Source organism: Leucopleurus acutus (genome assembly GCF_964270905.1).
Source record: "Leucopleurus acutus genome assembly, chromosome: 16".
Classification (NCBI taxonomy): domain Eukaryota; kingdom Metazoa; phylum Chordata; class Mammalia; order Artiodactyla; family Delphinidae; genus Leucopleurus; species Leucopleurus acutus.
Window position 1 is genome coordinate 47,675,103 of NC_139158.1, and position 27,864 is coordinate 47,702,966.

General features: G+C 35.8%; 2 protein-coding genes across 2 annotated transcripts in view; one reads left to right on the top strand and one right to left on the bottom strand.

The window, feature by feature from the left end:
- Window positions 1-8,899, bottom strand: part of NDUFAF5 (NADH:ubiquinone oxidoreductase complex assembly factor 5) — a gene marked incomplete at both ends in the record, with an annotated part of 32,122 nt that extends 23,223 nt beyond the window's left edge. Inside the window, 5 exons of the mRNA XM_082856666.1 lie at window positions 753-856; window positions 2,144-2,191; window positions 3,284-3,347; window positions 6,325-6,365; window positions 8,648-8,899. Of these exons, the coding sequence (XP_082712792.1) occupies window positions 753-856; window positions 2,144-2,191; window positions 3,284-3,347; window positions 6,325-6,365; window positions 8,648-8,899 (509 nt within the window). The remainder of the gene's footprint in view (window positions 1-752; window positions 857-2,143; window positions 2,192-3,283; window positions 3,348-6,324; window positions 6,366-8,647) is intronic.
- A 125-nt stretch (window positions 8,900-9,024) lies between these two features.
- Window positions 9,025-27,864, top strand: part of ESF1 (ESF1 nucleolar pre-rRNA processing protein homolog) — a 58,583-nt gene continuing 39,743 nt past the window's right edge. The window contains exons 1-8 of the mRNA XM_082857560.1: window positions 9,025-9,062; window positions 10,131-10,809; window positions 16,060-16,475; window positions 17,086-17,199; window positions 19,193-19,293; window positions 20,290-20,442; window positions 22,936-23,050; window positions 24,731-24,878. Of these exons, the coding sequence (XP_082713686.1) occupies window positions 10,173-10,809; window positions 16,060-16,475; window positions 17,086-17,199; window positions 19,193-19,293; window positions 20,290-20,442; window positions 22,936-23,050; window positions 24,731-24,878 (1,684 nt within the window). The 5' untranslated portion in view covers window positions 9,025-9,062; window positions 10,131-10,172. The remainder of the gene's footprint in view (window positions 9,063-10,130; window positions 10,810-16,059; window positions 16,476-17,085; window positions 17,200-19,192; window positions 19,294-20,289; window positions 20,443-22,935; window positions 23,051-24,730; window positions 24,879-27,864) is intronic.

Here is a 27,864-nt window from a genome sequence, read left to right on the forward strand (position 1 = left end):
TAATGACAGGTCACCCTAAAAACAGCCATTAAAAGGGCTGAATTGAGCATGTTGAATCTTTGAAAAAAAAATCTGACAATACTAGTAAGGAGAAATAAGGCACCACCCAGAATACTTTATTTTCTCTATTAGATGTTGAGGTCTTTGAGGACAGGATTCCTGTCTGAATTCATTTTTCAATTCCCCAAAGCATCGAGCTCAGTGCCTTGTACATTATAATCTATTCAACAAACATTTATAATATATGTTTTTGTAATAAATGTGGAGGGACATGGTAGGAAGCACAAAGGGAAAAAGTAACCTTGAGAACTACGTTTCTGTGTAGAAGAATTAAAGTTAAAGGAAATACAAGCTTTTCCTTATTTGCCAGAATGAGTTTATAAGGGTGCTCTAACATCTGAATATTGGAGCCAGTATACTCTTTCAAACTCTTGCCCCATCAACATGTAACTAGGTTACGTCAGCGAGGAAAACCCTTCTAACACAGATAAACTTTAGCAAATTAAGGAAAGTTGGGGAGGAAAAAAAGTTGAGGTACTATATCACTTATCCCCACTAGGGAGCATATAATCCATAATTCTTTACCAGAGAAAACTGGTTTGTGACTTAAAATAAGTTATTAAGATATTTACTCTGTTATCTATTTTATTTACCTTATAATAGTAAAATTTTATAGCATAAATTATCTATTTTTAACATATATATATATTTTTTTAACATATATTTTTTAAAAGCACAAATGAATTACCAACCTTAAACTGCTAACCACCAGATCAAATATATTTTCTCTGAAGGGAAGAAATTCTTCATCAGCTAAAACACTGACAGTAGGAATTTCCATTTCTAAGGCATTTTTCTAAAAGTTAAAAAACAGACGTTCAAAACACATTTATATAACATCTTAATTATTAACACAATCATTGTTTGTTAAACTTAAGTCAATGTTATATTTACTTGGTAGTTTCTAGTCCTTCTAAAAAATAAAAACTAAAAAAATTAAAAGTTTCAATGGAATAATTGAAGCCAGAAAACTGCTAGATGAAAATATGGGTGAACATTTTTATACTCTTAGATGAAAATGCCTAAGTAAACGTGACTCAAAAAACAGAAATCGTAAAGACTGATATACTTGATGATAAACTAATCAAAAACTTCTAAAAAGCAATAAACAATGTAAACAATATATTTGGGAAATATTTTTTAAATATATGAAGAAAAACTAATATCCCTAAAAAGCAAGTTCTTACAAACCACCTAGAATAAGAACATGCCAAGGTTAAAGTAGATAAAGGACTAAGGTACAGGCACATCATAAAAATTACTTACAAAATTCACAAATTGAAAAAAAAAATAGCCAAAAGACATCAAGAGCTATTTGGCTACTCTAGTAATCAAAGAAATGTAAATAAAAACAATGAAATTCTACTTTCTGCCTATTACATTGACAAAGACAAAATAAATGGCCCAGTGTTGCCAAAGAGAAGGAGAAAAGAGTGCTTTCTTTTAATTCTGTTCTTCAGTCTTTCTAACGGCAGTCTGGAGATGTATATTAAAAATTTAAAGCTGAACATCAATGAATCCATACATTCCACTATTAGGAATTTATTCCCTGGGAGAAAATAAATCAAAATTGCTTTATATAAGGATGTTCATCACAGTGTTGGTTACTGAGATACTAGAAATACAACTGTCCTTCAATAGAAATTTAGCTAAATAAATCGTGGAATATTCATATGCTGGAATACTATATAGCTGTATAAATAGGGGTGTGTGTGTGTGTGTGTGTGTGTGTGTACCATTCATTGATATAAAAGAGTGGTATTCTATGAAAAATATGGCATGTTAGCATAATAATGTTTGTATAAAACAGTGTTGGGGAGATATTATATGCCTACAAGGTGGAGACCAAAATGTCACCAGTGGTTGCCTCTGAGTGGTGGGACTAAGAGTGATTTTTCCTTCCTCTATTATACTTCCTGTACTGTTTTACTTTCCTTTATGTGTGTTACATTTATAATCAGGAAAAAAACAGCTAATTTCATTTTGAAGGAAATAAAAAAGTAAAGAACTAAAAAACAAACCAGGAGATCAGAAACCTATAGTATTAAAAAGCTACCTAAAAAAAAAAAAGAAAGCTACCTACCAAAGCATTTTCTGCAATGTCTGTTTGGAAAAACTTTCCAACAGTTTCCTGAAATGGAATAAAGTTGATCAGATAATACAAAAACAAAAAAAAACTAGTAACAAATCAAACAAAACAATATTTAATAAAATGGAGAACACAGGTATGAATAATCAGCATCCTTAATTTACTCCACTGGGTTAAGGCTATGTGTTAACTTTTCCATGGCATAATATGCTGAGAGCTAGTCCCCACTCTTGTACCACAGAAGATCCCTCCTGCATACCATCCCCAAATTAATCTTTCTTAAACATCACTGTATCACACCCTATAGCTTTCTACCTCCACCTTCCCTCCTGCTATGCCCTTACTTCCAATGCCTATGAAACACCAATCCAGATTCTTTCAAATCCCAGGTCAGATTCTGTGCCCTTTCAGAAGCCTTTGATCAAATGAAACCCTACTGATTTTCCTTTCCCTTGACTCCTGTTGCAGTTTAATGACTGTACCATTTCCATGGCATTTACTATTATCAATAACAGTATTTGGAGAGGCTCATACACACCCCTCCTCCTGCCTTGGCTCAAGTGTACTTTTTTCTAAGTAGATTTGATATAGAAATCCCACTTTAATCTGTGTCCAGCACAGTGTGCTACATAGAGAGGCTAAAACAATTAATAAATGTTTTTGGTCTGAATTACAAATTGAAAAATAAAATGGTATAAGCATTAATAAAGGCTACTTATATTTCATCACACACAAGATTTCTAACCAACTGATGAAATGAATATTTTTCATAGATAAAGTATTAGCTTACTCACAACTTCCAAATGAATGTCAATGTGATTTTTATTGTGAATTATTAAAAATATTTGAACAAAGTGGTAATAAAGTACAATGTATCTTACATAGACTTAAAGAAACTATCAGTAGGAACACCGTATAAAATGGATTCAAAGAAAAGAAAAAACAATTTAAGAATAAACTACTTGGGAGTAGACACAAAACAACCACTGGTTCCATCACTTCAAAAAAAACAAAGAAATGAGAAATTCTGATATAATCAAAATCTAAATATGATACAAATTGATTAGGAAAGTCTTCCCTTAAAATTAGCCAATTTTATTTCTCAAAGTAAATTAAGTCATCAAATAAATATACCTTATTCAAATGTTGTGCTATGTAACCTCTTCCACAACCGACATCCAAAGCAAGGGGGAAATCTCTGAAAAACAGACACAGAAGTCCTATTTGTCTATAAAAATAGTCCATAAATAATTATTAAAAACTGATTTTCTTAAGTAAAAACGTTTTAGTGAACACAGCTTTCAAAAAAGTTATATCATCTGCCTTTGCTGCCTTGCCTCACAAGGTGCATCCATCAGAGAACACACCAGACACGGCAAGTCTGTCTGGCCTAGCCACTCACAGGACCTCACAGCCAATAGCCTTCCATAAGGTTGCTCCATGATGTGGATGTGAAGAACTGATTTAGTAGGGGGTATTTTAATTTGATAATATACCCAGATAAAGAATGAAAAGAAGTTAATGTAAATGAACATGAAAATATTTGGCACACCTACCAGGAACTTACTACTTATCCCTACTTCTCAAATTTTTGATGACTTAGAAATCATCATGTGAAATACCATGAAGTAAAACATGATAAACTAAAAATCAAACAAAATATCAACTAAATAATAGCTTTTACTTAAATCTTACCAGGTTCAAAGCAGTGTGCTAAGTATGCAGAGTTAAGTAAGTCAATCCAAGGTCACTCAACTAATAAGCAGCAGTCAGAACTTGAATTCAGTCTGTTTGAATCCTGAACCAGAACTATTATCCCCTATGCAATGCTGTCTCCTCCAAATATATGTCATACTAAATCAGTTTACACATCCAATTGTGGGTCATAGGTTTAAGAAAAATTTGTGACAAAATTTTTTAAAATTTTATCCACTAATAACATTTTTCCTATTGGAAGCAAGAGTTCCTTTTCAATTTCTGTTAAAAACCTATGTCAAAAATATAGAACACCAGTACACAGCTGGAGAACCGCTGGTGAGAGAACCATTTATTTACCTAATGCCCTCTATCTTGATTGTGAACATAGGCAGTGTGGCCTGGGGAAGCATATAGCCTTTGCAATCACGAAGACACGAGTTAGAATTCTGGGCCTGCAATTTACTGGCTCTGTGACCACAGACAAGTGATTTAATCTTGCTGGATCTCAGTTTCCCCATCTATAAAATGGAAAAGTTACTATCTTCCTCAGGGTTGGTATGAGAATTTTATGAAACAGTGCATGTAAAGTATTCAGCACAGTACAAATGTTCAACAGTTAGGACTTATTATTATCACCGACTTTAACAGTACTAAGTAAGCTTCAGAGAGCACAAATAAGACATTTAATAATCTGTTGGATTAGTTTAAATAATAAACATAAGATCAGTGTTGACAATACAAGCTATTCTAATAATAGAACATTAGTGTAAGACATTTTAGACTGTTATTTTTAATGATTTAATTCCAAAGAGTTACTGTTATTTTAAGACATGCTTTTAGCCAAAATCACAGTTTTCTCCACAGACCCGTGTTTTGCTCAGTACTATGACATAAAGAGATTGTAAAATCCAATCTGACTTGGAAAATTTAATGTTTCATTTATTAAACTGCAAATGACCTAAAAGCCAGGCAAATGAATGACTACAGTATAGAGAATTAGCTATTTTTCAGATTTTTAAAATAATGAAACCAATGAAACAGATGAAATGAGGGTGATTTTTGTAACAATGAAGAATTTTTTTTTTTTAAACTTTATGAAACTGATTCACCCCAAGACTATTTTAAGTAGCCAGGATATATCCAAAATATGATTTCAAGAGTTTGTGATTTTACAAAATTCCCCTTTTTTGAATAGACAAAATGAAATAAATTCATCCCATATGGTCTAATTTAATGTGTGTCTTTTACACAAAAGAGCACCAAAAGCGATTTGCTAACATCACAGAGCAATTCTATAGCAAAGCCATTATTTAACTGTGGTTCCTGCTACCTCGCTGTAAATTCAAACCTGTAAAGCTTTTGTTATGCCTAATATAGAGCAATGACTCCATCAAGGTTTTAATAATATTTGATGAAGGTGTTCTTTTCTCAAATCTGCCTCTATATAATTGTCATAAAACCCTTATTGCTATTAATAATACCTAAGATATAATGGCCAAAGTCTCATATAACTTGATGGGGGAACAAATCTAGGTAGACTCTCTCCTTCACTTAGATGGTAAAAGGTTCTGTTAAAATTTTAAACTTTTAAAGTTAGGTTTAGTAAATTTTAAAATTCACATGTCAATTATATCCATTTTTGGAGCAATCTTTCCATTACTCGCTTTTGACCAAATCAAGTGGAATAGCCATTTAGTCTTGGAGAGAAGCTGAGCTGTGTTTCCATTCATTCTTTTTGTTTGTTTGTTTGTTTGTTTGTTTGTGGTACATGGGCCTCTCACTGTTGTGGCCTCTCCCGTTGCGGAGCACAGGCTCCAGTCACGCAGGCTCAGTGGCCATGGCTCACGGGCCCAGCCGCTCCGCGGCATGCGGGATCCTCCTGGACCAGGGCACAAACCCGTGTCCCCTGTATTGGCAGGCGGACTCTCAACCACTGCGCCACCAGGGAAGCCCCCCATTCATTCTTTTTTAAGACAACAATGAGAAAATACTTGCTCTCTCAGACATAAAAAAAGGAGAGATCTAAGAGTGATTAAAACTACTAATCCTGGTAATAAATTCATCTAGATGCTGCCATTCCAGATATCAAGTTCTCAGCATTTAATTTCTCAAGCCTTCATTCAAAAGTTGATTGGGGCTTCCCTGGTGGCGCAGTGGTTAAGAATCCGCCTGCCAATGCAGGGGACACGGGTTCGAGCCCTGGTCCGGGAAGATCCCACATGTCACGGAGCAACTAAGCCCGTGCGCCACAACTACTGAAGTCTGCGCGCCTAGAGCCCGTGCTCTACCACAAAAGAAGCCACTGCAATGAGAAGCCCGTGCACCACAACAAAGAGTAGCCCCCACTCTCTGCAAGTAGAGAAAGACCGCGCACAGCAACAAAGACCCAACGCAGCCAAAAATAAATTAATTAGTATATTAAAAAAATAATTAAAAAGAAAAGTTGACTGTATTTTATTATGACAATCATCACTTACCTGGCTATGTCATATATACGGTCTGCAATCCGACTTCCAACCTGACAGATTATAAGAGGCAATGAAGTTAAGATGAGTAGGTTTAACAGAGAAGTAACACTCTCTCCAGTATTCAACAATCCATAGGTTACTTATGTTTCAACATGTTAAATTCCCTTTATCCCTTTTTCAATTTGACCTCAGCAACTTTCTTTTCAAATTCTGAATAGGAACACCATAAATTAAAGGAAACACACTGAGTTAATTACTTCAGAAGTCAATTTAAGGAAAGAAGACTAAATACTATATATATATACGTATATATATACGTATATATGTATATATATACGTATATATATACGTATATATGTATATATATACGTATATATATACGTATATATGTATATATATATATGACTTTATATTCCATATGATACAAGAATGCAAGGCCAAAAAGCAACAGGATACCCCAATTTAAAAAAAAAATCAACAGGAACATAACAAGCATATTATTGTCTATAGATATTAGCATGAGGTATGTGAAAGTGAAAAATTAGTTAGCTGGGGATTATTACAGATCAATGTATAAATGATCACTTAATAAAAACTCTATTATTTGATAACTACTAACAAATTTTGTGGAACTCCTAAATGAGTAAACAACTTTTCTGAGCAACATCTGCAAATTAGAAGTCAGCCAAATCTGAAGAAACCTCTTCAATCCCACCCTAATTTAAAAGACGTCATAAGGTAGGCATCTCCTTTTTGCTGGGCTAGCTTCGTCTGGCAGGAATAAAGATGTGGGAGCCTAATATTCCATTCATTCCCTTATAAACATCCCAGAGTTTCTATTAGGCCTTGAAAGTTCAGAACATATGTGTATTTGCTTTGGGGGGGAAGGAGGGGTAAGGGAGGAGGACAGCAGAAGTCATTTCCCAGAGGACTCCACTTTGTACATCATTCCTAATATGAATACCTTTTGTTTATTATTTTTAAAAAAATTCTCATATACTTTATCTCATTTATTCTAGTCCTAAACACTGGTGAGGCCTCAGTCAAGTTGTAATCCAGGTGCTTCTCTTGGAGAAGAGTGGCTGGAAACTCACATCTTCTAAGTACATGTCACCATGAACCCTGAGGACAGAGTCACTCATCTGATCAGGCCAGGACTTGCACAGAGCTCTGCCCAAAGTAGGGGTAGTAAATGTTGGCTGCATAGGCTTGAAAGAACTCATTACACTTGATTTCAATTTTAGTCCATCCCTGAAGAAACACGAGGCCTGAGCTCTGTGCTGCCTGTCCAGAAAGCAGAAACCTGCTCAAGTCCCTAGTCCACCTAGGCAGAGAGGAAGAGGTCTCTCAAACCAGCACAGACAAATCAGAGATCTTAATTTATCTTAATGAGTCTTTCTAAAACACGAACCAGAGCCCATCACTCCATTGCTTAAAAGCATTCGACAGTCTCACATTCCTCTAGAGCCATGTTGGCCAGTAGAAAAACAATCAGAGCCACATGAGCAACTTAAAATTGTCTAGTAGCCATTTTAAAAAGGGTAAAGAAATTAATTTAAACATTTTATTTAACTCAATGTATCAAAAATAAAACTTCAACATGTAATCAATGTAAAAAACTATTAAGGAAATATTTTACATCCTTTGTTCACATTGTCACTGAAATCCCGTGTATTTTACATTTACTGCCCATCTCAAAGGGACATTCAAGTGCTCAGTAGCTACATGCGGCCAGAAATTACCATATCAAATGGACAGCCGAGATGGAGAAGAAAATCCCAAATCCTTAACCATTAAGGCCCTCTTAAGCTGGGCCCTCCCTGACCTCCCAATGGAGGTCCCTGGAAGCCTCAACAAGGTCCTTTCGGCCTCAGGGGCTCTGGGTTTGTCTTTCCCTTTGCCTACAAGGCTTTTCCCCCCAGATCCCAGCCTGGCTAATTCCTCATCACGTCGTCTGCCTGAGCGGCCTTCCCTGACCAGCGCAGTCACCTTACTACTTCACTTTGTTACCTGGCCTTACTTCTTTAGCTGGAATTACATGTTTTTGTTCACTGTCTCGCCTCCCACAAGAATGAAATCTCCTGAGAGCAGCGGTCTTACTTTGCCCTGGTCACACCTGTACTACAGGCACCATCTGCCGAGGTTATGAATGAATGAAGAGCAATTTACAAACACCGGCGCCCCGCCGCTGGGAGACTATAGTAGAGGCCCAGACAGGCAGGTCGGCTGCTCAAGCTCACACAGCGAAGTGGGGGCGGCCGGGGCCTGGCCGGAGCTCCCGGACCCGAAGCCAAGGCTCGGCGCCGCCCTCCCCGCCGTCCCGCTGACTCACCTCCTCCTTCAGGTAGTCAAACTTTATCCGCTCAGGCTGCCGGGCCGCCCAGTTCTTCTGTTTCCTCTTCAAATCCCGATCGAATATGTTTAGGGATCTGGGCGAGGCGCTGCCCAGGGAAGAGACGCCGGAGGCCACCTTCCTGAAGCCGACGTTCTTCGCGGGGACCCCTGCCGCTGGAGGTCGCCGCCACCGGGTCGGGAACCTGGTCAGCCGCAGCATCTCCAGCGGCGACGCCGTTTGCAGGCGCATTTATCGTGCGCATGCGCCGCAGCTTCAGCGAGGACTCTGGAGAGCTTCGCCGAGGGAAAGCGGAAGAAGTTTGGCCCAGTTCGCGTGCCATTACGGCTGCGCGTCACGCTGAGGATTGTGGGAGTTGGGGGCCTACGTGTGGCTCGGAGAAGTCTCGGAATTGGTGAGTGGGGTTAGGTTCCAGAAAAAGGGCTTGTCGAGGGGGCAGAATCAGTCTCTGAAAGGGTCTCCATCGGATTCGTGAGGGCCGCGCTCTTCCTCCTTGCCTTTCCGACTTCTTTCTTCAGGCTTCCTTGCTCTTCCTCCGCGTCCTGTTGAGGGCCCTCTTCCCTCTTCCGGCTCTCTGAGGTTTGGGAGTTGGGAAGGAGACCCTAGTTCCGGGGTCACCCTGGTGTTTCCCGCGTTAGAGGGTGGGTAGAAGGGGAGGGTGGGCTACAGAGATGAGGGCGGGCGTCGGAGATGAGGTTAGGTCGCCTTCCCCTCTCCGAATATCAGGAGTGTATCAAGTGCTTTCGTTCTAAACACTTATACACATAAGCTGTAATAGTTGAATGAAATGGTACCTACCCTACTCCATAAAGCTGTTCAGAGCGTTAAATGTGTAATTGTATAAGTGCATCATAGTCAAGCCTTGCTTTTGAAACAAAGCATTATTACCATGTATTTATTAACTAGAGTGAGACTTCACCAGATTCATGAAGGGTGGTAGTATATAAAGGGGGAACTTTGAGCTAAACCTGAATTGATTTTGGTCTGTTTAGTTAGGAGACTAGCCACATAGAAGTAAATGCTGTTCCGGGTAGAATGAAGTAAGGATTAACGGAGAGAATGGGACCAGAACGTGAAGAAACAAATAAGACCAACTGAGACTTCGGAATTTTTAAATTACATTAGTTTTTTACTTGTAACACATACAAGTATACAAGTAGAAATATAGGATATCTAAGTGAGGGCAGTTGGCTAGTAATCATTTGCCCCCCTCCATAAAGACCTGGAATTCTGCTTGGTTTTGCCTTAAATTTATTTCTCCATATGATCTGTACTCAAAAGAAGATATTCTGATAGTTTTTTATTTTCTGCATGTGACTCAAAATGAGTTTGGGAAAGGAAATTAGACATGTTACTTTTATTTTACTTACATTTACCTTAGAATACAGTATTGTGAATTAATATTCCCAAAGCATCTTATTTAATTATATTAGTAACCTTTCATTATTGTTTTATTTTTTAGTGTCTGGTTTCTTCAAGCATTTGCCCAGTCAGACATTTAAAAATGGCATCCAAACAAGAAATAATGAGTGACCAGCGGTTTAGGCGGGTTGCAAAGGACCCGAGATTTTGGGAAATGCCAGAAAAGGATCGAAAAATCAAAATTGACAAGAGATTTCGAGCAATGTTTCATGACAAAAAGTTCAAATTGAATTATGCTGTGGATAAAAGAGGACGCCCCATCAACCATAGCACTACAGAGGACTTGAAGCGTTTTTACGACCTTTCAGATTCTGATTCGGATCTCTCTGATGAAGATAATAAAGCTTTGAACCAAAAGAAACTGAAGAAGAAAAAACCCCAGACTAAAAACGAAAAAGAATCAAAAAATCTTGTTGAGGAGAAAAAGAAAGAAGCCAAGAAAATTAATCAAAAGGATTCTGGAAATAAGAATGATTTAGATAACTACGAGAGAATTCAGAAAATGAAAACCTCGTGCAAATCTAAGAAGATAGAGTCAACAAGTCCCAAGAGCGATAGCAAAGAATTTATACAAAAAAGTACAAAAGGGAAAAAAACCGTTCAACATAATACAGACTTGTTTCCCAAAGGAAAATTAAGAACAGTAGACTCAGGCACCTCTGAAATTGCACAGTCTCCCAAAGTCAAGTATTCTGAGACAGGAAGAGAAATGCAATCAGGTTGGTTGGAAAGAACTAAAGATTCTTTGGTATTACATTACTTATTTTTACACTGGTCTTTTAAAAAAGGAAATATATCTAATGAGTATTTTCATAGTATCATAAAAGTGGTCAAATGCTTATTTGGAAGTATAAAGCTATGAAAGAAAAAATACCATATGGTAATGAATTTTTGATTTGATGCTATAATGGCTAGAAGAGAGACAAAAATTTACGTCTTGAGGCTAAACAGTGATTTTGATTTGTGGTGGGCACTAGTGACAGCTAGGTTCTCCAACCAGATAAAATGTTATATGGTCTCATCACAGGATAAAAAGAGGTGTGTCTGAAGAAGGTAAGTAGAGTTGGGTGCTCATTCCTTCCTTCATTCATTCAGCTACTTTTAGTAACTAATATGTGGCAGATAGAACATTGAGTAAGACATGGTTCCCCCATCTCAGGGCTACTGTTAGTGTATATGATGCCTGTGCAGATTAGAAAAAGATGTGCCCTTCTGGACACACAGCACTTCCAGAACTCAGTTTGGTGAGGACAGCACCTTTGAGGGAGGCACAGGTTCTTTTCCCCTGAACAGACACAGTACTCCTGCAGGGTGTGTGGATTGGTGATTGGAGTTTGGCCTTGATTTCAGCCCTTCTTGACCCTTTGCAGATCACCTTTTGCAAATAACAACCTGCTAAACTCTGTGCAGTGTCACTGGTCTAAAGCAGTACTGTCCAATAGAAATATATAATTTTGAATTTTCTAGTGGACACTTTAAAAAGTAAGAAGAAACAGGTGAAATTAATTTTATTAATATATTTTATTTAACCTAATATATCAAAAATTATTTCAATATGTAATCAACATAAAAAATGTAATGGGATATTTTATATTCTATTTTCATACTAATATCAAGTTGGATGAGCCATCTTTCAGGTGCTCAATTGCCACATGTGGCTGCTGGCTACCATATTGGACAGTGCAGATCTAAAGCAGAAGAAATTAATCAGAACCATAATACAAAATAGAGTAATTTAAAGTGCCATAGAAGAGCAGGGCTCTGAGAATTTGGAGGAGGAGGTCACTCAAGATATGGTAATCAGTAAAATTCATAGGTGAAGTGCTATTTTGGTTGGGGTTTGGAAGAATTAAATTTGGGATCCAGAGTATTCTACGCGGAAAGAACTTTTTGAGCAGAGATACAGTTGAGCTTGCTCAGAAGAGATCAGTATTCCCATTTGATTAGATAATAAGGTGTCTGAAGGGGTGAGCGAATAATAAAGCTAGAAATGGTTGTTTGAAGCTAAGTAAGAAACATCTGACTCTAGTTCATGTTTACAAGTTTTCTAAGCTTATTAAAAAGTTGCGTCACCTCTGGCAGCAGGAAATTTTGAGTATTGGTATTGCTGATGGTTGATGTTGTAACTGAAAATTGGTGATGTTCAGATAAGCCAGACAAAGGCTGGCTGTGGTTACAGGACCCAAGGAAGGTAAGCATCAAGAAGAGGCAGAGAGAGGTCTTGACAGGCCATAATCACACTGGGAAGGTAGGAAGTATCAGGCAGTGGACAGAATTCTAAATAGCAGAGACTAGGGGTCAGGGGTGAGATTTATAGTGGAACCACACAGCAAACTGAGGTATAGGGACAAGGGATGCAAGTCTGGTTATTGAAAGTGGAGGATAAGATCAGGCTGGGAACAGCAGCAAGGTTGGCTTGATGCTGAGTTTGTGAGCGAAGTTAGTCTAGTATCCTTCAAATTTCACTAGATTTAGGGCATTAGATTAATATAACATATCCATATAATCCTTGGGGTTGATTTTACAGAATCGTTTGACATATCTTTTTTAATTTAATTTTCTCAGTAACCATGAGAAATTAGGATATATTCTTTAGGAAACAAGTGATCTATGTGAGGATACACAGAGCTGGGCCAGTAACTCAGGTCTTTGACTCTTTCTACCCCACCATGTTGTTTGCTGTAATTTACATTGGTTCCACAGTCTAGAAAAAGCATTATCTGTAAGTAGAGATCAAGTGACTCCACCAGCACCATCTTTTTTTCTTTATTCCTTCATGACTTATCATTCCAGCAAGTACTGTGTACAAGGGGCTTTTTAAGTGCTATGAGGTAAAGATGATGTAGGGAGTTGCAGTTTAATATTACGTATCATTTTAAAATGTTGATGCCCAGCACTTGCACTCCTAGAATTTATTTTAAGTAAACAGTTGGGCATGTGTTTAAAGAATTGTGCATTATAGCATTGTTTTTAAAGTTTTTTAAACGGTAACATAAATCATTATGGGATTGATTAAATAAATTATGACATATACAAATATGTTCATGACATACGAAGTTTTAAAAATAGATTACATGGGAATTCCCTGGTGGTCCCATGGTTAAGACTTTACACTTTCACTGCTGAGGACCCGGGTTCCATCCCTGGTCAGGGAACTAAGATCCTGAAAGCCACGCGGTGCGACCAAAAAAAACCCAAAAACATAGGTTACAAAATAGAATAAATGGTATGACTAGCTACTTAAATTAGTGGGCATATCATAGAAAACAAATTTAGGGAGTTATGTACCAAAATAACCACTCAGTTATCTCTGAATGAAAAATTACTAGTCATCTTTATTTTCTTTGCTAAACCATATTTTCTTAATTTTTTACAGTGAGCATTCATTACTTTTATAATCAGAGGGAAAATGATAAAGCATTTTTTTAAAGTAGCTGAATAATAGTAGTGTTTATAGTCACTACTGGAGCAGTACCATCTAGGAATAGATGCAGTTACTTATTTTTCTATTCCCTCATTATTTAGAATAAGGCTTAGTACAAGGTAGAGTCTGAGCAAATGTTTAGTGAATGAATAAATATTCTGAATGTAATTGATATTGTCAAAAATATTAAAATACTAGATCTCTTTCAGTCTCCCATGTATCAATTTATTATACAACCCCAAATGTGATATGTGTACCATTGTCATGTGAGAAGATGTCATATGTCAGGTGATACTCAAACATTTTTTATATTAATAGTTATGTAGTTCAACATCTTAGGCAAAAAAATGTAACCACCATATCACATTTGTGGCTTCAGGGATATTGTTTAGAACAAGCTAATATTTTTAATTTAAAAAAATTCAGCTTCATGAAAAATATCAGTGACAGGCAAAAATCATGAAAATTGTATAGTAATAACTGATGTTTGAGAAATATTGCAATACTAGATAGAGCTGTGTCCCCAAGGTGTTATTTTAAGCAGGTTGCTTAAAAGTGAATTCTAATGCTTATCTAATAGTACCTTTCTGTCACTATCATGGTGGTGTTTTTCTGATCCCATTTATAGAACTTATGATAATGCCTTTTTTTGGCTTTTTCACATCTACTAGTTAGTTATCTTTTATTACTCCCCCTCTTGTGGTACTAAAATAAAGCTCAGTTCCTATTTTCCTCCTAACAAAACTCCTTTTCACTTGGTCTCAGGTCAGGCATCTTTTTGAAGCCTTCCTTATTATAAATACCTCTCTGCCGGCAAATTTAGGTGTTTCTCTCTGTGGTGCTTTAGAACATAATTTCATAAATCAGTAAATGATTTCTTTTGTTTATGAGCTCATGAAGAGCATGGGATCATGTTATAAATCATCTCCCTTTTTGGTCCCCCCAGCTCAATTCTTTGTACATAGTACTCAATATTTGGTCAGTGAATGACTATTATAAGATTATAGGACCACTTATAGGCTCTATCCACTTAGAACCTGTGAATCAGAAACATAAGCTCCAACTTAAAGATGAATAAGATATATAAGATATAGCTATACTCACACAGATATGCACAGAATAGATAGAAGCATATGATTGTTTTAGAAATAGGAAATCAGTCCTTTCTGTATATAATGAGGGCCAAAAAAAACCCAGTTTAAGGTGAAACCAGTCTTTCACTCATATATTGCTAACCATAAGTCAGTTGCAAACTTTAAGATATAGCAGAAAAGTTACTATTTTGCTCTCTTCATAACTGATCTTATCCACATCACAACGTTTGTTATTATATACAAGAATCAGTCAAAAACTTTTATTTCCAGCTCAGACTTCTCTGAGCTGTAGACTCATACAGCCGATGGCCTTCTCTATATCTCCTCTTAGATGGCTCAGAGGCACTTCCAGTTCAACATATCCAAAACCAAATTCATGATATACCTCCACCAAACAAACTTGTTCTCTTCTATCATTACCTCTTTTTCTGTCTGTCCATCTAACTAGCTAGCTCCATCTGCAAGTCAAGAAGCTAGGACTCATCTTTGACACTGCCCAGATTCCCCATATCAAGCCCCTGTCACTGATTACTGTTGGTCTTACCTCCTGACTCTGAAAGTCAAGAGCGACTCACTACTCTACATCTCTACTGCCACCAACTTAGTGCTACCTTCATTTCTCACCAGGAATACTGTACTAACCTTTTAATTCTTTTTCACATCTACTCTTAACTCCCTCAAGTTTTCTACACCGTTGCTGAGGTGATCTCAATATGCAAATCTGATGATGTCCCTCCTGAAAATAGCAGTGGCTTCTATATGTTTTTATGATAAAGTCCAAAGCTACATGGCACCTACCTAACTCTTCAGTTTCATTTTCTACTTGACTTCTGTACAAGAAGACTTCTGGCTATCTGTAATCCAGACATGCTTGCCAGCTTTTTTCTATTAGTGGATCTTTACATATGCTTTTTTTGCTATTTGGAACATTTCCTTCATCTATTAGTCTAACCCTGACTACTTAATTCCTCTTCATCCTTCTAGTAGCAACTCGTTTATCACTTACTTAGGGACCCCTATTTTGTGCTCTCATAGCATCTTGTAACATTTCTTCTTGGCACTTATCCTAGTTGTAATTTCATTTTTTTATGTGCATTGATTTGCTGGATTTTATTTGATCAATAACTGTCCATCTATCCTCTTCACCTGACTGGAAGCTTATTGAGGGCATTGATTGTTTCTCTTTTGCCAATGGTAGTTGAGTACCTAGCACAGAGCAGACACTCCATAAATATTGAATGAGTATATGAATCTACTTGTGTGATCTGGGTATATATTAAGATTTCTATTAAATAACTTGGTTAGGCATGAATTTTGCCAAGTTTATATTTTCCTTTAGTCTGTTTCATAGAAATTATATTTTCACTGGATTTGAGGTCAAAATAACTTGGATTTAATTTAATTCAGTGTTTACGTTTTCTTAATTTCTCCCACCTTTGACCTTTTTGCAGTGGTTCCATTCATAATGGCAAGAGACAGTGATGGTCATGAAAACTCAGCAAGTGGTAAAATGTTTGACAAAGAAGCTCTGGAGGAAGATTCAGAAAGTGCTAGTGAAATAGGAGGTGATGAAGAATCTGAAGATGAATTTACAGGCATTTGTAGAGCTGTTGCTGCTGATCTTCATGATGATGATGTTGATGATGATGATGATGATGGAGGGAATGAAAATGATGAGGAGGAAGATGAAGATGTGGATAGTGAGGATGATGATGAAAGTGACAGTGGCCCTGATCTTGCGAGGGGCAAAGGAAATATAGAAAGTAGTTCTGAAGATGAAGAAGATATGGCATATTTACTTCCAGAGGAATCTGGTTTTGAGCATGCTTGGAGAGAATTAGATAAAGATGCTCCTCGGGCTGATGAGGTGACCTTTTGAATAAATAAGATTATTTGTCAAGAGTACAGTAGAAGTAGCTGTTATAGATGGTAGAATTGATGTCATTAAATTAACAAGGAAAAGCTTTATTGGTAAATAATACTCTTGATGATGATTCTGATTAAAACTTCTTGATACAGAATATACCTATATAAAGTACATGTCTGTCCAAGCAGATAGGGATGAACTTCTATATAAATAATTAAAAGTCACATGAAATTTTTAGAAAATTCTTGTTTTAACTAGGAGTTTATATTTCAATTCCTACTGCACCTATTAGAAATGCTGTAGATTAATATACTCAGCTTTCCTACTTATGGGTGGCAGAATAGCTTAACAAACTTGGTGGTTAAAGAATCAGTTTGTCATGTTCTGATTCAAGAATTAAGAACCAAGTAAGAGAAAGTGCTTTTCTGTTGACAGTTTTACTTTTGTGTGACTCATCTGAAGTTTTCTTTTACATATTGAAACCACTTAAATACTATATTAATGATTTCAGGATTTGGGGAAAAGAAGGCATTATATTTTTACTATCTTAATTTTGCAAGCATTGGGAATGATATAGATTATATCATATTTAATTTTTCTCATTTCTTAGATTACGCATCGATTAGCAGTTTGCAACATGGACTGGGATAGATTGAAGGCAAAAGATTTGCTGGCTTTGTTCAATTCATTTAAACCTAAAGGAGGTGTTATATTTTCTGTAAAGGTGAGAATTGATTTTATTTTGAAGTAAATATTTCTAAGCATTCTAAGTTAAATCTCTTTTTTTAAAGTCATAGTTTTCCTTCTAAGGAAAATAATCTGGAAGTTGTCCAATACAGTTAAGGCACAAAACTGATATAATAGGTATGAAAGTAAGAAAGGAAGAGGTAAAATTATTGCTCGGTTATATGATTGTGTTTAATTAAAAAAAACAAAGAAATCAACTGAAAAGCTGTTATAATAAAGCTCAGTAAAGGGACAAGGTATAAGATAAATATTTTTAAAAATGCTTCATTACTAGAATTAGCAAGAAGAAAACTTAGCAGCAGAAACATATAAAAGCCTTAGAAATTACCTTAAACAATATGACCTACATGAAGTAAGCTGTTACACTTGATAAATAATACTTGAAAAACTTAAATTTTGAGATACCATATTTCTTGAGAGCCCGTGTAGGTATTAAGACTCTAGACTTTGTAGTATGACAGACCTATATTCAAATCTTGATTCTGATACATGCTGTATGATCTTGTGCATTTTATTGATTAATTTCTCAAATGTCTTTTCTCCTCTAAGTAGATATAACAGTAGTATTTCTTAAGGTAGTGGTAAGGATTAAATGAAAAGAAGATCATGCTAAGTATTTAGTACAGTGCCTGAAACAGCTCTAAATTACTACTGTTCAGTTTAAATATTTAAGATGTCAGTTCTGCAGTTTTAGTATAGTTTCAATCAAAATCTCAGTTCAAATGAAAGTTAAGAAAAAGGTTACCATTAATCATCTAAAAGAATAAACAAGTGAGAATGACTCACAAGTTTTTGAGGAATCATACCAGTATAAAAGGATTCACCCTACCAGTTACAATATCTCAACATTTTATAATGCTACAGAATTTAATAGCTTTGGGTAAAAGTACAGGGACAACTTGATGCAATAGGTAGATAGAAGAGTTTGTATGATAATTTAGAACAAAATAAACTTCTTGAGTACATGGTATTGGAACAAACGGACAAGTCCTTGTGTTGGAGAACTTAGTGCAGGTCCTTGTAATAGCCCCAAATGATAGCCAGATGAAATGAAGAAAAAAATTTTAAAACTACTGGCAGAATAAAATAGAATGGTATTTTTGTTAAATCTTGTGTTTTAGGAGATGGGTAGTAGGAATCTCTGGACTTACAAAGAGGAAAAAAAATACAAAAGAATCAACAGATTTAAGCATATATACTAAAAATTTCTGCATTGAAACCTATTTTATGCAACTTAGATTAGTAAGACAAACTTGGATCCCCTAGTGGATAAATTAGATATTTCAAACAACTCAAAAAAGTGTACATTAGTTAATAGATGAATATTAAGCCCAGTTGTATCAAAACAATGCAGATTAATACCATTATATTTCTTGAATCTCAAAAGTGGCCAAGATAATACCAAATCTAGGCGAGTGTGACTCCTTCTTATACCAAGACTATATATAACCTGTGTGATAAGATTGTCATCAGTTCTTTTTTATTTAAAGAATTTCTTTAAAAGAAAGCATTGTATAAACGATATGATTTTAGGGATAAGTTAGGTGTTACAAAATTATGTTTCTTCATTGTTTTATATATTTCTTTAATCATTTTAATATATCATTTAAATTATTTAATCCAATCATTTTTCACACGTGTGCGTGTGTGTGTGTGTCTGTGTGTTTATGTATCATTCCTTGAACTTAGAATCTTGTTTCACTTTTCTTAATTTTTCCCTTAGAGCCCAGAATGTATGGAGGAGATATTCTATTTTTGTTCCCAAGCCCACATCTGTTAATCCCTAGCCAAAATGACTATTTTTAAGATTATTCCTGAGGATGCTTTAGCTTCCTATAGTGGGTTTGGAAGTGAAGCATTCTTGCTGTTTTCATTGAGTCCAGTTGTTTAGAGTTCCTGACCTTGACAGGTCTGTATATTATAAAAAAAGGGAAATATAAATAACATTAATCTTACTTTTTTGTGTTTAGATATATGCTTCAGAATTTGGAAAGGAGAGGATGAAGGAAGAGCAAGTTCAAGGACCAGTAGAGTTATTAAGCATTCCTGAAGATGCCCCTGAAAAGGACTGGTATTAAAACACTCTAGAAAATAAAACTAAACCTCATGAGTTTGTGTCACTAGTTCAGAATTCTGGTCACTTTAATAGTTGGGACTAAAGTTTACACTTGTGCCATTCATGGTTAAAACAGGTTTCAAAGCAGGTTAAAGTCTGTCAGAAGTGGCACACTATTCCAGTAACATTTTTTTGTATTTGTACTTCTATATTCATGAAAATTATTATTGCAGTTTTAAAAACATGTCATGATTAAACTGATTTAGAGGTCTCAGCCTCATTGCCCTGAATCAGTAAGTTTTGCTTTTTTTCTGAGATGTTGCTTTTTATGTAAATGGCATTGAAACTATTTGCCTTCAAATTATGTAATTTCTCTTATTTACGGATTAAATAGAAAAATACAAGAATAGTAGAAAAAGTTCTTGATCATTGTAATGTAGTATAGAAAAAAGTTTAAGGTAGTTTTTAATCCACTAGGTGGGGCTATATGTGCACTTAATAAAAATTGGTGGCAAAAGAGAGCAGATGAAGACCCTCAAAGAATATGCTGTAGTTAAGTAAGTTGAATTTATACCACGTAGACTTGACAACACCTGAATAAAGTTTTACAAGATCAGTAATTTCTTTATAATAAAAGCTAATGCTTTCCTAGAATATTTTATAATATAGTGATCCTCTCTAGTGGTTTTACTTGAGAAGGCTGTATGTGATAGCAAAACAAACAAAAAAATAGCTATTCTAAGAATTAAAATCACAGGTAAGCACATGTAGTTCTTGCTTTCCTTTTCTAGATACCAAATTCCAGTCAAAGTCCCTGGTCTGTACCTTGTCAAAATAATAAATTGGGCTTAAGTATTTAATGTTCATGAAGGCAAAATCATAAAGGAAGGTTGTATTGGAATAAAAACCAGTTTGTAATTTTTTTTCTTGGAACAATTACATTTATTTTTTAAAGGGAGAGAGTATTTGTGTTCCTGTTTAAGTAAGCCTAATGAGTTTTTCCCCTTTTAGGACCTGTAGAGAAAAACTGAGAGATTATCAATTCAAACGACTGAAGTACTATTATGCGGTAGTAGACTGTGATTCTCTTGAAACAGCCTCTAAAATTTATGAGGATTGTGATGGCCTGGAATTCGAAAGTAGTTGCTCGTTCATAGATCTCAGGTAATCTAGTGTGTGTTGTACCAATTTAATCTTGTAGCACAACATGATTATAAGAATTGAAATATTAGAACTGGTAGTGCTCTCTGTCCTTTCACATTCTAAGAGGATTTTTTGCTTTTGGTGAACTCTTGTAGAACATCACTCTTAAGAAAGAAAACTGGAATGAGAAAATGCTAAAGTATTAGGTATGAGTCACCTCACATTTATGTCCTTTCAGATATGTCAAATATGTTTTTAGGATGATGGGTTTTATGTAGCTATTTCTTTGCAGCTCTGTTTTAGAACTAGGAACCAGGGTGAAGTAACTTTTTAAAAAGCATTGAGGTGGAGGCAAAGGAATTTACTTGTAATAAACTAGTATCTCTTGATCTGTGCCATCCAATACAGTAGTCAGTAGTCATATCTGGCTTATTTACATTTATTTAATTAAAAATTTAAAAAAGCTTAAACTCATTTGCTTAGTCACACTAGGCACATTTCAAGTACTTAATGACCACATGTTGGACAGAACAAATACAGAACTTTACCATCATCACAGAAAGTTCTTTTGGGCAATGCTGCTCAGTGAATGGTGTTGCTGGCTTTATCTTCAGACTTGGGCATTATTTCCACCACGTACTCAGGCTTCACTGGCCCAAGCTGAAAAACCTTAGGTGTTTGGGAATGTCTGTTCTAAGGAAACCGGGAAGCCGAACTACTGTACCATTTTATCATTAGCCTAGTTCTTTGAACCCAGTGAACCATTTTACTGTGACATTTTCAATAGAAATCACTTGTTTGTATCCAGGTTTGTTAGCGGCTTTGTTCTCAAAATGAAATATTTTATGGAAAAAAAATGCATCAGTTGATAATCACTGTGGCTTTCACACTTCAAAAGCATTCCAACTTGTAGAAGAATACAAGGAAAAATTTTTTTTTTTTTTTTTTTTGCCGTATGCGGGCCTATCACTGTTGTGGCCTCTCCCGTTGTGGAGCACGGGCTCCGGACGCGCAGGCTCAGTGGCCATGGCTCACGGGCCCAGCCGCTCTGCGGCATGTGGGATCCTCCCGGACCGGGGCACAAACCCGTGTCCCCTGCATTGGCAGGGGGACTCTCAACCACTGCGCCACCAGGGAAGCCCACAAGTAAAATTTTTTGTATTGATAATTTAGGGTAAGAGTTTAGCATGCTTAAGTATATAGCAAGAAGGGCATATCTCATCAAACAAGACATTTCCTTCTCTTTTCTGTTAAGTTTCAGAAGGAGGTACTTGTTTTGGATGTATAAATAGTAGTTACCAAACATTTGTTAGAATGTCAAACTCTGCGGATCATGAGTTCACGTTCTCATGTTCTTTTCAGGATCATTTTATTCTTTCTGTTTCCTTTTTGGGACATTTTTATGCAGTATTAGAATAAACTCTGGCAGTACCTAGAAAATAAGATCAATGACCATGGAAAAACTTATATTCCCTGTTTTATTTTGTCATATATAATTTTATAAAAGAAAATTGAATTTTCTGCTGCCATCCTGTTATCTAGGGCAGGGGTTCCCAATCCCTGGGCTGCAGGCTGGTACTGGTCCACAGCCTGTTAGGAGCCAGGCTGCACAGTAGGAGGTGAGCGGCAGGCGAGCAAGCGAAGCTTCATCTGCTGCTCCCCATTGCTCCCTATCGCTTGCGTTACTGCCCTAAGCCTAACACCCCACCCTCACCCCCCATCCGTGGAAAAATTGTCTTCCACAAAACCGGTCCCTGGTGCCAAAAATGTTGGGGACCACTGATGTAGACCTAATGAACCTTAATTATTCATTCCTCCCCTCAAAAATCATTTTTGATGCAATATACAGCAGGTGCTTTTTCATGTGTGGAAATAAAATCTCCTATATAAATGATAAAACCTAAATATAATAACCATGAATCATTTCTCTTTGCTTTTTTCCTCCCACTCCTTAGCCTGATGCCTAAGAATTGTCAAACAATTACAGTGACTGATTTACATTTAACAGCTATTTATTTGTGAAAAGAATTATAAAATTTTTAAGATTTTTTGTCTTGAAGCATCAACCTTAAGCTTTTCCTTATTTTCAGTGACACCTCATATGTATGATACTTTATATTCAGAGCACTTACCCATTAATAATTGTATTTGATCTTCAGAATATCATATAGCAAGCCAATGACTGAGCTATCAGGAATCTAGGTCTTTTTGAAACATGAGGGACCCATGTGTGTTTACACCTGACTCATATTAACTGACTCCTAACGCAGGGTTTCTGCCTACACAGACTTCACTCAAATTTGGTGGAATTACAGATTTATAGCTTAGGAATTTCAGAAATTTTGTGCCAAGGTTATTTCTAACATTGTTTGCTTCATCTACATGTGTGTTCTGTAGAATCTCTTATATGGTGTGTATGTATACACTATACCTAATTAGAAGAGAATCTAAACTCTGGTTGTTTATCACTGCAGCATATGTTTAAATAAATTTATTTTTTTCTTTGTTTCTTAGGTTTATACCAGATGATATTACTTTTGATGATGAGCCCAAGGATGTAGCCTCAGAAGTGGATTTAACAGCATATAAGCCAAGATATTTCACATCTGCTGCAATGGGAACATCAACGGTATTTCTCAACTTTAGAAAATATATAGCTGGACTCAATTTTTTTAAGAAAAGAGTTATTTACTTACAGCATCTTTAGAAATGGAAAGGATTCAAAATTTTAAAGCATAAGTACAAATAGAAATCAAACACAGGTGTATTTGCATTTTTATCTCCCACATGTGTTGGAACCTATTTTCAAATTTTTGTTATGCCTTTAAGCCTGAGTCAATTACCTGCAAATGTTCTTTTTTCTCTTCTATCTTTCCCATAGAGTGTTACTTAACTAGATTCTTTAATAAGTAATATGTTAGTTATTAATATCCTAGGGAGTAGGGGTAAGGAGGTAACAGATTACTTCAAATCACAGTTAAAACCAGTGGAAATTTAAAATAAAAACACATTTTTTCTGCAGATATGATCCAAAATTCTAAAAACAATTGAAGTAGAATAATTCAGGACTACTAGATGTCACATTAATGCTTAATAATGAACAGCCAAAAGATTTTTATTGAATTAGTTTGTTACTTAGCTGCCTAGTTTCTCTGCTCTTCTACTCCGTATACCTTCTATCCACAGCTGGACTCTGCAGCAGCCATACAGGCTTCTCATTGCCTTTTTTGTAACAAGCCACTGTGCTCTTCTGAGGATAGGCTGGTGGCAGAAAGAGAGCTGCTGTATCTGTCACCTGCAGCCTGTGGGTACTGTGTGGCCTTAATTAGTTACTGAGTACAGGGAAACCCCACCAGTATGCAATAAGTGAAGTCTAAAAGATTCAGTCACATAAAATGTAGGATCATGTTATTTTCAAGACTGAAAAATGGGCAAGCCTATCCAGCCAGCCAGTCTGGAGTTCCTATGGTCTGGCTGTATCATCCACATCTGTTCCAGTTCCATCAGTGGTTTTGTGATTATCAGCTCAGTCTTAATTATCAGAATAAGAATAATTCTGAATGGTGACTAGCTGGAATTTCTCTGACAATGGCAACTGTTTTAAGGATTGGATCTCTTGGTGCCCATTTTGTTTTCCTGAACTGGAAAGATTAGCCTGAGGGGGAAAAACAGCAAGGATGTGGGACCTGCCCTGTGATGAAGATTAAACCTCTAACTGGACTCTGAGAATGGGGGCCACATAGAAGACAGGAGCCAGTCACAAGGCCAATGATGTTATAGATGAATTCCTGTATTGTGGAGGTTTACTGTACTTCCAACAAATAGATGCCTTTTTCATCAGTGGCTCTTAATCTCTTTTGGAAAATGGACCACACTGAGGTGGTGTTGAAAGCTTTATCAGCAAATTTCAGACAGTTTGTAGACCTCCTGAAATGCCTAGAACTCCAGGTGAAAAACATGTCTTGACTCATTCATAATAATGTTACTTTTTTCACTAGTGCATTTTCTTGTTTCTTTTCACCACAATCAGTCCATACACTGATGAATTTTTACTCCAAATAATAGAGTACCTTGCATATAGTAAAGAGTTAGGAGGATGAAGGCACAGGTTAATTGAAATGGTTCCCTTTCCACAGGTAGAAAACTTTTCATTAAGCATGTTATTTATTATTTGTTTTAGCACGTCTTAACTTTTTTAGTTTACTGTTAAACATACAAATTAACGATTTGTATTCTTTAACAAGTTTGGGTTGCTGACATTTCCATTTTTATTTTATTTGTTGTTTTTTTTCTTATTCATTGGTGAAAGGTGGAGATCACTTGGGATGAGACAGATCATGAAAGAATTATAACACTCAACAGGAAGTTTAAAAAGGAAGAGCTTTTGGACATGGATTTTCAAGCCTACTTAGCTTCCTCTAGTGAAGACGAAGAAGAGATAGAAGAGGAGCTACAAGGTACTGTTCATCTTTTGGTGTTCTACATTTGTAAGCATTTGGATACCTAAACTAGACTTACTAATGGAAATAAGTTTGACAGTAGCTTAAAAGGGAATATCAAACTAATCTTCAAACTGTCTGTGAAGCAAGCTCACATACACAGTATTATATACACCTTTAGATAGTAATTGAAATTTTTTGTTTAAAGGTATTTTCTTAGCCTGAATTTCTTTAACCAAAAACTCTTTGAAACCCTGACCTCACAAAAAAGTCTGGCCTTTTAGACTAGTCATGATTGTTGTAGTAATGCAATCACTTAAACTAGTAAAATGCTTTATTACCCCCCCTTTTTAAACTAAGAACTTCTTTTGGATTATTTTTTACATTCCATTTTTCTGCTCAATTAGTTTACAAAGTAGACTCTTTCTGTCCATTTAGTGATTATCCTAGAAATCATGACTTGTGTCCTTATTAAAGTTTAATGCTAATTAATATTTTGATCCTCCTAGAGAATACAAGGAATCTTAAAACAACTTTCATGCTATTCTGTATATTGTAATTCTTAAGTCCCATAGGACATTAATATTACTCTTTTGTTTAAATTTACCCACATTTTCCATACTACTTTTGCTCCTTATTCTTTTCTAAATCTCATACTTCTGTCTGGGATCATTTTCCTTCTGCCCTAAGTATATCTTTGATAATTTCCAGTAGTATCTACTGGTGTCAAGCTCTTGAATTTTAGTTTACTCTAAAAATTTCCTTTTTTGCCTTATTTGTGAAGATATCTTCACTGGTAAAAAAATTCTAGGTGGACAGTCCTCCTGTCTCCACATTGAGGATAATATCCTGCTGGCTTCTGGCTTCATTGTTGTTTTTGAGAAGTCAGCCGTCGGTCTACTTTTTTCAGTCTTTTGAAGGTTGCCTGGATTTTATTCATTGACTGCTTTTAAAGTTTTCTCTTCCTTTTTGTTTTTCTGCAGTTTTAATATGAACTAAGAGTAGATTTTTTTAATTTATTGTGCTTGGGGTTGGTTGGGTTTCTTGCATTTGTGGCGTGGTATCTTTCAATCAGTTTTGGAATATTCTCAGCCATTATCTGTTCAGGTGTTTCTTCTCCCCTCTCCTCTGGGACTCCAATTAAATATATGTTAGATCGTTTCACTGTAACTTCCATGTTGTTTCTCTCCTGTATTTTTTATCTATTGTATTTCTGTGTTGCTTTCTGAATATTTTTTCTTAGCTATCTTCCAGTCCACTAATTCTCTTTTCAGCAGTGTTGAATCTGCTGATGGACTGTTCATTGAGTTAATTTTGATTATTATATTTTTTTACTTGTAAAAGTCCAGTTTGACTATTTTTCAGGTCAGCAATATCAACTTTTTAACGTTTTTTACTCATTGCAGTTATTTTCAGTGCCTTCTTTTATTTCTGTAAACAGAGGAAACATGTTTTTGTAGTGTATGTCTGATAATTTCAGTATTCAAATCTTTTGGAGTTGATTTCTGTTACTTTACAAGATACTTCTCCTGTTCACTTGTATGCCTGGTTAACTTTTTGTGCCGGTTTGATATTTGAGGTGAGAGTGTCTCATCAGAGAGGACTTTCATTTACTCTGGTCATTCTGGAACCACATCACTCCAAATTTTAAGACTTGAGGTTCCCTGGACCTAGTGGACAATGCAGGTCTGTGTGAGAGCTAGTTTACTTCTGGTTGACCCTTGCCCTGGAGTATATCCTTTTGGGTCCCTACTGTGGGACCCAAATGTGGGGGTACTAGCTGGTTCTTTAACTTTTGTCTTCTTAGCCTGCCAGGCTGCCAGAACTGTAGGTTAGTCTCACAGCTGTTTCGTTGGTAGATCAGTACATGCACTCAGGGCAAATAGGTCTTGAACACTGGGGTCATCTCTCTGATCACCATCTTCTTGATTTTGACTTGGTAATTCTTCACTAATTTGTCAGTTCTTTGAAGTTTTCTTTTTTTCTTTTTTAAATCCCTCTGAATCTTTTAAAAAGATTTTTTTAAACACTTCATCCAGCTTGATGTCCTCAGTAAAATGGTTGGTCTGAAGTGTACCTAGCTTCCCATTAATGGAAGCAGAAGTTCTCAGATTGTCTATATCTTTATCTAAAAATTTTTTTGACGATTAAAATGATCGATGGTGTATTTTTAAATTATATATGTTGTTTGCTTAAAATAGCTCATTTTTTTAAAATAGGGCCAAAAAACCCCTTTTCCCTTATATTGGATCTGGCTCTGTTTGGAAATTTGGTTGCTTGATTGTAATTTCTTATTAGTTTTTGGTTGATACTCTCTCCCAGATATCTTCACACTTTCATTTTTGTTTATTAGATGAATTCTCAACCATGCACAATTATAAGTAAGATAGAATTATGTGCTGACAGCAAATGAAGAACCATAAAAGTTAAACATAAGGTATTTTAAATTAGCAGGAGTGAATATTCTTACTTTTATTTATAGCCTGACATTTTTCATACCTGTCCTTTTGGTTTTTCTTTTGCATATATATTGTTTTTATAATTTACAATTTTATAAATGTGAAATTAAATAAATCCTAAAATGCTTCTTTAGTATTATCATAGGACCATTAAACCTTAACTTTCTTAAGATCCTATGATTTTAGGCTGTTGAAGATATTGCTTCACTGATCTAAGTTTTTCATAAAGTATTACTCTTGAACACTGTTTACGCATTGAATGGAGAATCATGTTTAATCATTCCAGTTTCTTTGTTCAGAAATCTCATATTAATAAAACCACATAATTTCTTAGGTATCTAATAGTCTTTGAAAAAGTATATGATTTGCAGTGGTAGTTATATGGACACAAAAGCCTTCATATTTAAGACCTTGATGGCTGTTGCTTGTTAATTTCTTTGGCATTCCAAACAGTTGAGTGACCATGTTATTTTTAGAGTATACAGAACAGCTGAGTCTTTCTCAAATAGCCTTTTCATTTTTTACCCCCATAGATACACTAATTT